The 10,921-nt window shown below is 47.2% G+C and overlaps 1 protein-coding gene across 1 annotated transcript; it reads right to left on the bottom strand.

The window, feature by feature from the left end:
• Positions 1–4,531: 4,531 nt before the first annotated feature.
• On the bottom strand, positions 4,532–10,340 carry lman2la (lectin, mannose-binding 2-like a). Its single transcript, XM_077011999.1, is given in 10 exon segments — positions 4,532–5,495; positions 5,667–5,786; positions 5,893–6,007; positions 6,225–6,386; positions 6,851–6,883; positions 7,227–7,252; positions 7,255–7,308; positions 7,386–7,503; positions 9,701–9,819; positions 10,121–10,340. Coding segments are annotated over 10 exon segments (1,050 nt in total). The 5' UTR covers positions 10,281–10,340; the 3' UTR covers positions 4,532–5,352.
• Positions 10,341–10,921: the final 581 nt, after the last annotated feature.

The following is a 10,921-nucleotide window of genomic DNA, read 5'->3' as shown; positions in this document are numbered from 1 at the left end:
TGGTACGCATGCCCTCTGCAGTGGTGGGTTAGAAGTGTTGGTACGCATGCCCTCTGCAGTGGCGGGTTAGAAGTGTTGGTACGCATGCCCTCTGCAGTGGTGGGTTAGAAGTGTTGGTACGCATGCCCTCTGCAGTGGTGGGTTAGAAGTGTTGGTACGCATGCCCTCTGCAGTGGTGGGTTAGAAGTGTTGGTACGCATGCCCTCTGCAGTGGCGGGTTAGAAGTGTTGGTACGCATGCCCTCTGCAGTGGTGGGTTAGAAGTGTTGGTACGCATGCCCTCTGCAGTGGTGGGTTAGAAGTGTTGGTACGCATGCCCTCTGCAGTGGCGGGTTAGAAGTGTTGGTACGCATGCCCTCTGCAGTGGTGGGTTAGAAGTGTTGGTACGCATGCCCTCAGCAGTGGTGGGTTAGAAGTGTTGGTACGCATGCCCTCTGCAGTGGTGGGTTAGAAGTGTTGGTACGCATGCCCTCTGCAGTGGTGGGTTAGAAGTGTTGGTACGCATGCCCTCTGCAGTGGCGGGTTAGAAGTGTTGGTACGCATGCCCTCTGCAGTGGTGGGTTAGAAGTGTTGGTACGCATGCCCTCTGCAGTGGTGGGTTAGAAGTGTTGGTACGCATGCCCTCTGCAGTGGTGGGTTAGAAGTGTTGGTACGCATGCCCTCTGCAGTGGCGGGTTAGAAGTGTTGGTACGCATGCCCTCTGCAGTGGTGGGTTAGAAGTGTTGGTACGCATGCCCTCTGCAGTGGTGGGTTAGAAGTGTTGGTACGCATGCCCTCTGCAGTGGCGGGTTAGAAGTGTTGGTACGCATGCCCTCTGCAGTGGTGGGTTAGAAGTGTTGGTACGCATGCCCTCAGCAGTGGTGGGTTAGAAGTGTTGGTACGCATGCCCTCTGCAGTGGTGGGTTAGAAGTGTTGGTACGCATGCCCTCTGCAGTGGTGGGTTAGAAGTGTTGGTACGCATGCCCTCTGCAGTGGCGGGTTAGAAGTGTTGGTACGCATGCCCTCTGCAGTGGTGGGTTAGAAGTGTTGGTACGCATGCCCTCTGCAGTGGTGGGTTAGAAGTGTTGGTACGCATGCCCTCTGCAGTGGTGGGTTAGAAGTGTTGGTACGCATGCCCTCTGCAGTGGTGGGTTAGAAGTGTTGGTACGCATGCCCTCTGCAGTGGTGGGTTAGAAGTGTTGGTACGCATGCCCTCTGCAGTGGTGGGTTAGAAGTGTTGGTACGCATGCCCTCTGCAGTGGCGGGTTAGAAGTGTTGGTACGCATGCCCTCTGCAGTGGCGGGTTAGAAGTGTTGGTACGCATGCCCTCTGCAGTGGTGGGTTAGAAGTGTTGGTACGCATGCCCTCTGCAGTGGCGGGTTAGAAGTGTTGGTACGCATGCCCTCTGCAGTGGTGGGTTAGAAGTGTTGGTACGCATGCCCTCTGCAGTGGTGGGTTAGAAGTGTTGGTACGCATGCCCTCTGCAGTGGTGGGTTAGAAGTGTTGGTACGCATGCCCTCTGCAGTGGTGGGTTAGAAGTGTTGGTACGCATGCCCTCTGCAGTGGTGGGTTAGAAGTGTTGGTACGCATGCCCTCTGCAGTGGCGGGTTAGAAGTGTTGGTACGCATGCCCTCTGCAGTGGTGGGTTAGAAGTGTTGGTACGCATGCCCTCTGCAGTGGCGGGTTAGAAGTGTTGGTACGCATGCCCTCTGCAGTGGTGGGTTAGAAGTGTTGGTACGCATGCCCTCTGCAGTGGCGGGTTAGAAGTGTTGGTACGCATGCCCTCTGCAGTGGCGGGTTAGAAGTGTTGGTACGCATGCCCTCTGCAGTGGTGGGTTAGAAGTGTTGGTACGCATGCCCTCTGCAGTGGTGGGTTAGAAGTGTTGGTACGCATGCCCTCTGCAGTGGCGGGTTAGAAGTGTTGGTACGCATGCCCTCTGCAGTGGCGGGTTAGAAGTGTTGGTACGCATGCCCTCTGCAGTGGCTGGGTTAGAAGTGTTGGTACGCATGCCCTCTGCAGTGGTGGGTTAGAAGTGTTGGTACGCATGCCCTCTGCAGTGGTGGGTTAGAAGTGTTGGTACGCATGCCCTCTGCAGTGGGGGTTAGAAGTGTTGGTACGCATGCCCTCTGCAGTGGTGGGTTAGAAGTGTTGGTACGCATGCCCTCTGCAGTGGTGGGTTAGAAGTGTTGGTACGCATGCCCTCTGCAGTGGTGGGTTAGAAGTGTTGGTACGCATGCCCTCTGCAGTGGTGGGTTAGAAGTGTTGGTACGCATGCCCTCTGCAGTGGTGGGTTAGAAGTGTTGGTACGCATGCCCTCTGCAGTGGTGGGTTAGAAGTGTTGGTACGCATGCCCTCTGCAGTGGTGGGTTAGAAGTGTTTGGTACGCATGCCCTCTGCAGTGGTGGGTTAGAAGTGTTGGTACGCATGCCCTCTGCAGTGGTGGGTTAGAAGTGTTGGTACGCATGCCCTCTGCAGTGGTGGGTTAGAAGTGTTGGTACGCATGCCCTCAGCAGTGGTGGGTTAGAAGTGTTGGTACGCATGCCCTCTGCAGTGGCGGGTTAGAAGTGTTGGTACGCATGCCCTCTGCAGTGGTGGGTTAGAAGTGTTGGTACGCATGCCCTCTGCAGTGGTGGGTTAGAAGTGTTGGTACGCATGCCCTCTGCAGTGGGTTGGGTCTTAGAAGTGTTGGTACGCATGCCCTCTGCAGTGGGTTAGAAGTGTTGGTACGCATGCCCTCTGCAGTGGTGGGTTAGAAGTGTTGGTACGCATGCCCTCTGCAGTGGTGGGTTAGAAGTGTTGGTACGCATGCCCTCTGCAGTGGTGGGTTAGAAGTGTTGGTACGCATGCCCTCTGCAGTGGTGGGTTAGAAGTGTTGGTACGCATGCCCTCTGCAGTGGTGGGTTAGAAGTGTTGGTACGCATGCCCTCTGCAGTGGTGGGTTAGAAGTGTTGGTACGCATGCCCTCTGCAGTGGTGGGTTAGAAGTGTTGGTACGCATGCCCTCTGCAGTGGTGGGTTAGAAGTGTTGGTACGCATGCCCTCTGCAGTGGTGGGTTAGAAGTGTTGGTACGCATGCCCTCTGCAGTGGCGGGTTAGAAGTGTTGGTACGCATGCCCTCTGCAGTGGTGGGTTAGAAGTGTTGGTACGCATGCCCTCTGCAGTGGTGGGTTAGAAGTGTTGGTACGCATGCCCTCTGCAGTGGTGGGTTAGAAGTGTTGGTACGCATGCCCTCTGCAGTGGCGGGTTAGAAGTGTTGGTACGCATGCCCTCTGCAGTGGCGGGTTAGAAGTGTTGGTACGCATGCCCTCTGCAGTGGCGGGTTAGAAGTGTTGGTACGCATGCCCTCTGCAGTGGCGGGTTAGAAGTGTTGGTACGCATGCCCTCTGCAGTGGTGGGTTAGAAGTGTTGGTACGCATGCCCTCTGCAGTGGTGGGTTAGAAGTGTTGGTACGCATGCCCTCTGCAGTGGCGGGTTAGAAGTGTTGGTACGCATGCCCTCTGCAGTGGTGGGTTAGAAGTGTTGGTACGCATGCCCTCTGCAGTGGTGGGTTAGAAGTGTTGGTACGCATGCCCTCTGCAGTGGTGGGTTAGAAGTGTTGGTACGCATGCCCTCTGCAGTGGCGGGTTAGAAGTGTTGGTACGCATGCCCTCTGCAGTGGCGGGTTAGAAGTGTTGGTACGCATGCCCTCTGCAGTGGTGGGTTAGAAGTGTTGGTACGCATGCCCTCTGCAGTGGTGGGTTAGAAGTGTTGGTACGCATGCCCTCTGCAGTGGTGGGTTAGAAGTGTTGGTACGCATGCCCTCTGCAGTGGTGGGTTAGAAGTGTTGGTACGCATGCCCTCTGCAGTGGTGGGTTAGAAGTGTTGGTACGCATGCCCTCTGCAGTGGCGGGGTTAGAAGTGTTGGTACGCATGCCCTCTGCAGTGGTGGGTTAGAAGTGTTGGTACGCATGCCCTCAGCAGTGGTGGGACGAGTGCTTCTAGAGAGAACCGCTTCCAAGGAGGGTCCTTTTTTTATAGATATTCTGCTATATAATATACAATAGAAATGAGATTTGTATTTTTTACCCATAGTTTACTTTGGATAAGGAAATGAGCCTGGATCTGATGGTATGCATGTTGGACTGGTACCTGTGAGGTGCATTGTGGGAGTTGGCGTGATGTGATGCTGGCATTTCAGTGCCTTAGTAAAGTGACCACCAGTGAGTCTTTTCAGCATGCATTTAAACACATAAAACAAGCCAATAGACAGACAAAAATATTTTTTTTTCAAAGTGATATTTTACAGTTGTAAAATCCAGAAGCTGGGATGCACTGAATTTGAGTGGAGAAAAAGGTCAGCATTCCAAAGCTGCCATTACCTGAAAGAGATGCAAATGGACATGAGGAGTGCAATGTGCTTTTGCCCATTTGGATTTGGGGTAGGCGGTTTCTCAGTAAAGCAAGGACAGGCAGGGCAGAGTTTAAGGTCTGTGAGAGCATGGGCAACAGCACCACCTGCTGTCAGTGACATACTACAACATGCACAATCCAAAATTTTACACACATTCAGATAATTAACGGAAATGTTACCTTTATTTATGAAGCCAACATTAATGGCTGTTTCATGCATATCTATAGAATGATGCAAGTGGAAACAAGTTGAATATGATCTGATTTATCACCTTTTTAAAAATTCACAAAACCTATATTTTCTAAGGTTAGGAGCATACAATTCCATACAATTATTAATAAATGTTTGTTATATATACAATATATGATTAGTGTGTATGCACATAAAAGCTTAAAATTCACAGTCCAGCTGAGGATACACCACCTCATAAATAATAAAACCAGAAGTTCAGTTGACAACGGTCAGTGCCATCACATGTAGACTCTGGTGCAGGTACCTTGACCTTTGTACATTGGTAAAAAGAAAAGACACATTTGGCAGTCTCATTAAAGGCAGTGCTCCAAATCCGTGGTTCTTGTTCATCGCAACTTGATTTTTGAATGAAAAGAAAAGTATAAATTTATAATTTCATACTGAAATACTTAGAAGGCCCTGCTGGTTTGGAGTCTAACAGGCATAACTCACTCCAATACATTACATTACCACACTGCTCTGTTTAAGTGTTTAAAACCTCTCTCCTACTGTGTTTCTATGGAGACCTCATTGACCTGGCTTCACCTCTCATTTTAGTATTTCCCATCATTCCCATCCTGTTTCCAAATCGTTTTGCTCACTGGGCACTAAAGAGGGTCCCGGGGGGCTGGCTGGCCTAGCAGACCAGAGGACTGAGTCACCAGCTCAAAACCACAGATGTTCGGTAGGTGCCGCAAGGTGCTGCAGAAAGGGGCGGGGCAGGGGTGTAGGGGAGCCAGAGGGGCGGGGCTCTCAGTAGAATCGCTTGCGTTTGCTTTCGTTCCAGTGGCTGTAGACCACGAGCCCCACCACGATGAGCAGGAACAGGCCAAGCATGGAGAACAAGACAGTGAAGAAGATACTGACGCTGCTCATCCCCTCAGATTCATAGTCATCTGAGAGAGAGAGAGAGAGAGAGAGAGAGAAAAAAAATGAAGGTTTTGTTTATAATTTTGATCCACATATCAACCACCATGAAAATGCACTTCCGGGGAGCATGGGAGTCTTTGTGAAGGCTCTGCTGAGCTAAATGCTGAGCAGCACACAGGATGACATGGATGCCTTACACCTGAGTAGCTCCATGTTGTCCACACTCGGAATTGTCACCTCTTTGTCCTCCTCTTCCTCTTGCTTACTCCGCAGCAGAGTCAGCTGGTACAGCTTCATAGAGATTAGGTCATGATTGTCTGCCAAAAAGCATATTGGTTTACATAACAGATGTGCTGCAAAACTCTGACTGTGCTAGATCTGGCAGAGGTGCAGATGGAGAGAACTTTAGGAAGTGGCCATTACCTGAAAGGTCTCCGGTGAGGGCGGAGGCACCAAAGTAGTAGCCCCGTGGCAGCCGGACACCTGGTATATCCAGGCAGTCTCTCCATTCATGCTGCCCATCGATATCGATCATGATCTACAGAGAGATGGCACCAGCAGCAGGACACAATCTAGTGAACAACACACCTGCTACAACTGGAGTGTAGGTGTGCTGTCTTCACTCAGACAGAAAGACCAATCCACACCGAAGTGTATCGAGGTCTCGTAGCTTATAGGAATCATGTCAGCCCTTGTGGTTCTCAGTTCATGTGCACCCTGAATCGGCCAACTCAAGGTGTGTAGACCTTGCTCACCGTGAGTCGGTAGCGGGCGTATCTGATGAAGAGGAAGGTGTCATGCTTCAAGTTGCGCAACATGGCGCTGCAGCCGCCCAGCTCGGTGAGCCGGCCATCTCGCTCGTGGTCATAGCCAATTGTGCCGTTCCCCACCATCGCCAGCACGTAAGGGAAAATCCTCTGAGGAAACACAAAAGCCCATGAAGTACGACAGACAGGCAGCGGGCAGGGGAGGGGGAGCGATGGAAATGGCAGGTTGGGTCTGGAGCAAGGTTTGAGGTGGTAAAGTGCAACAAATGTTACTTGGTGTGTTGCTCTGAAGCTGGTAGGATTAATCGCGGCTGTTATGAAACTGGATGTTACCCAAGTTGTCATGCACACAGCGTGCAATCAAATAGTGTAATCTTAGTATACCATATCATGCATGTGATTCTAATAGCCCAACATAAGTGCTAGAATTAATCAAACCATAAACAGATGTAATTAACAAAGAATGAAAAATAGCCACTTGAGATCAATGCTGTGCAATTCAGATGAGCGAACAGCATGCTTGTGAAGTGCAGTAAAGCTGATAGCTTGAGTAAGAGCACATTAACAGCAAGCAATATTGGAGAGACATGGGTTTGCGCTAGAGTCTAGGGTACCTGGGTTCGTGGGGTGTACCTCTTCTTCTGGGCCTAGCTCCAGATGGAAGCATAAAACAGTTGACAACACTTTAAACACCTCTAACCACACCAAGTCTGATTCACTCTATTTATAAAGTTTATTATCAATTATTATTCAATTATTAAATGAACCAGAATTTCCACTAAAATCATTGCTATTCAAATGACATTTAAAAGGGGAATCTGTGTGTTGGGTAGGAAATGGAACCAAAACATTGCCATATCCCCAAGCTAATGTTATTTCTCTACTGATCAAACAATAAATGCTAATTTTATAACCTGCATTATAAATGGTATACTCTGTAGCCTAGCAGAAAATATAACAGAGAGCATATAAATGCATAACTGGTCATACCTCTATATGCTTTTCCTCATTAGGTAAGTATCTATAAACACTCCTAATCCAGTGAAGAAATCTTTATTGCCAAACACAGGACCTGTGACAACAGCAGTGCAGCATGTTTAGAGATGGTCTAATGACACAGTCACAGACCAGGTGTTTGTTTGTGTTTACCTTTTTGCATACGTTCTTTAGTGTACCACACTGCCAGACCGTCCCCGTTAAGGTTCTTCTTCCCTTGACCATGGATCTTAAAGTGCACCTGCAGCTCCCAGTCTTTTAGGTTACATGGCTGTCCACACATTGCGCACATGGGTGGCGTACACACACACACACACACACACACACACACCACACACACACACACACACACACACACACACAAACAACTTTCAGATACATTTTCAACAAATATCACATTAATACGAGGGCAGTCACGGTCTGGTGGTTAGGGAACTGGTCTTGTGACCGAGGGTCTTGGGTTTGATTCTTCAATTTCCAGGCCTGAGGCCATGACTGAGGTGCCCTTGAACAAGGCACCCAACCCCAACTGCTCCCTGGGCTAGGGCTACCCACCGCTCTGGGCATGTGTGCAACACAGCCCCCTAGTAATCACTAGTGTGTATGTATGTATGTGTGTGTGTGTGTGTATGTGTGTGTGTGTGTTAAGTGCACAGATGGGTAAATGCAGGGTTACCAACTCTCACGCATTGAGCGTGAGACACACGCATTTGACTGTCTTCACACGCTCTCACGCCACACATCCGATTTCTCACGCCGAAAAAAAAATCTAGTTTATTTACCTCTGATCCATATATATGATTCAATAAGTTACTAGTTCGCTCTGGCGCCAACCACTGGCGATCGATCGATCGCGATATAATACTTAATTTGTGTCCATTTTACACTCCGCCCGGGTAACAATTTACGCCCCCCCCCCCCGTCTACAATTTACACTCGCCACCCCCTCCAGGTTCAAATCTCACTCCAAGCAATCTTGAAAAGTTGGCAACCCTGTAAATGCGGTTGAGGTGAAAATCACAATTGACTTAGCTTAATATGGTCGTCTGTGTGTGATCACTATGAAAAAGCACTTGCTCAGGTGCAACCTGTTGAAGTGGTCAAATGTCTAATATTCAAAGTCTGTGTGCTTAAATATCTCTAAAAAATACACATTGAAGGCTCGAAGTCTCAGAACCTTTAAATCACTGTAGTCTAATGTTTTATCTAGTGAGCACATAATACTGTTCTAGTGATAACTGTTACTTGCATTCCAGGCAAAAATGAAACCTTGTGGTATGCAAGGTTTCATTTTTACAGTTCCAACAACTGTAATGAAAGTCACAGGTTAATTATTTTATCTTAAAGCAGATAACTAAGCAGTGCACATCTTCCTCTTAAATCTTGCTGTAGAATCATTCGAACTGAAGTGCTCCTGGCATGACACGCAGTAAAGAACCGTTTTCAAACTGCAACCATTTGTTAAATTATGAATATTAAGCATGACCGGAGTCTCACCAAGCTTGCCTACCATGCTAAGCAAAGCTACCTCACTGGTTGAGTGGTTTGCACTGAACATGGGGAGATGTTAGGGTTCGTTCTCTTTCGTCGATAGGCAGCACTATTGTACATCATTTTAGTCTCTTCTGGTACAAGCGCCACCGGCCTTTACTTATTTAGACAGCGGAATCCTACAGTCCAAAACAAGGGCCCACCGGTAGTGACTGCGTGTGTGTGCGAAATAAGGTACAGTGTTGACATATATTCTGATAACTCAATCATTTATTGTAATTTAGAAGGAAATTAATGTAAGCCTATTCTAAAATATTAGGTAGGCCTAAATAACATGGCTATCGTGCATGCAGACACAAATAGGCATGTTAAAGTTTAAATGTAATGTCTCGTAGAAAGAATAAAACATAAAACCACATTGATTCTACTAAAACGTTAACTAAAGTTTTGTACAAACTGACACTTTGTAATGACATATGCTATAGAGAAATTCCGACTGTTGGGTAGTTGACTAGCTACAATTAGAAAGGCATTTAATCGTTTTGTAACGTTGCAAATTTTACAATGCAATGCACAGTGTATATTTAATATGTTATGAAGCTGCTAATTCTCGGTTGGAAATGGCTGGCTGCTAATGGCTAACGTTAACCCTCTCTGAAGGACAGTTGTAACGCACATCAACTGATAAACATGCCAACAAATAACCGTTAACACAACTGCATTATACTTCGTTTGCACGTAGCTCCACTCTGCAACACCCGTATGCTAGAGTGATAGTGTATGAAGTAGTGCTGTCAATTCTAGGTGCCCGCGATTAAAAGTCCTCACCAGGATTTTGCTCAAGCTTGCTAGATTTTCTAATTAGCAATCCAGGTAAAATTAGTGGAATCAACACAGTCCAGGAAGCCTGAGCAAAATCCTGGTGAGGACTTTTAATCGCGGCACCTGGAATTGACAGCACTAGAAGTGATACTCACAATGCGGCTCCACACTGCCCCCTGTTTGCTCTGCACATCAGGTGTCAAGCGCACCTGATCAGTGGTAACCATGGAATCACCCATCAGCTCCCAGTAAGAAGATCCAGACACTCCGATACCTGACCAAAACGAAAGAGATGAAATCGCATACACGTGGGTTAAGCGTGTTAGCGAATTTAATCTTAGGCTGTCTTTTGATCTTCCAAATAGATTACGCTTTTTCTTTAGCATAAAGCAAAAATAAATAAAAGCCCTAAATCCAGGTGACTCTCCGATGAGTTATTAGCCTCATGCAAAATTAAACATTTATGTTTATACCATTTAGCTTATAGACTTAGTTAATTGCGTTGATTTGATAATGCATTAATATTATGGCTATTTTGACACTGAGCAGCAGCTACAGGACACCGGGTAACCTACCTTGGTATGGTTTCGACAAGGAATATTCTCTCTTTAGAAACTCTTCCATCTCATGACCGTCATCAGATAAACAAATACCTAAGGACGCAATAAATATGAAATATACAATATGCATAATATAAGCCATTTTACACAATGTACACTCCAAATCCGTCAACATCAACTGCTGTTTTAGCTATCTGCGATAGTGCAAGGCGGCGGCCATCGTGATTCTGGAATGACCCTCCGCGAGCTCCTCATTGGCTGACGCTGTTACATGGCGCGCGCTTATTGGGCATTCATCTGCTCAACAAATCTGAAGAATACCAAATATCCATCCAATCTAGTGGATGAACTCAAATGATAAACAGACACTGCAACTTTGCGAAGGGAAATTATTGTCACACATCACATGGAATGATATTACTAAAGTTATAGCGATGGCCTGTTTCGCAGTGAATACAGGTTATGCTAATATAGATTATTTATAAAGTTCTAAAATAAATAAACAGTATTTTGGACTGTTTAATTCAGTGTGCGTGGTATATCTGGCAAGGACAATCCGAAGCACAACTAAGGGACCATCAAAAATACTAAGGTCAAAACTAGACCAATAAGTTCGCTGAAGGACCAAATTCGTCCACTACGTGTTTGCTTGTTATGGTAGTAATATTAGTCATAAAACAATGTCATATGGTTTGTGAGTTCAAATCAGCATTTCAGCAAAATATTAACACTTGCCCCAAACTTTTTTTTAACAGTCTACGGAAATATGAATAGTGCAATGTTATGTATGCTCACTTCAGCCTATCATGCAAAATG

This window comes from Brachyhypopomus gauderio, chromosome 7 (assembly GCF_052324685.1).
Source record: "Brachyhypopomus gauderio isolate BG-103 chromosome 7, BGAUD_0.2, whole genome shotgun sequence".
Classification (NCBI taxonomy): Eukaryota; Metazoa; Chordata; class Actinopteri; order Gymnotiformes; family Hypopomidae; genus Brachyhypopomus; species Brachyhypopomus gauderio.
The sequence above is the reverse complement of the archived record's forward strand: the minus strand, read 5'-3'. Positions and strand labels throughout refer to the sequence as shown.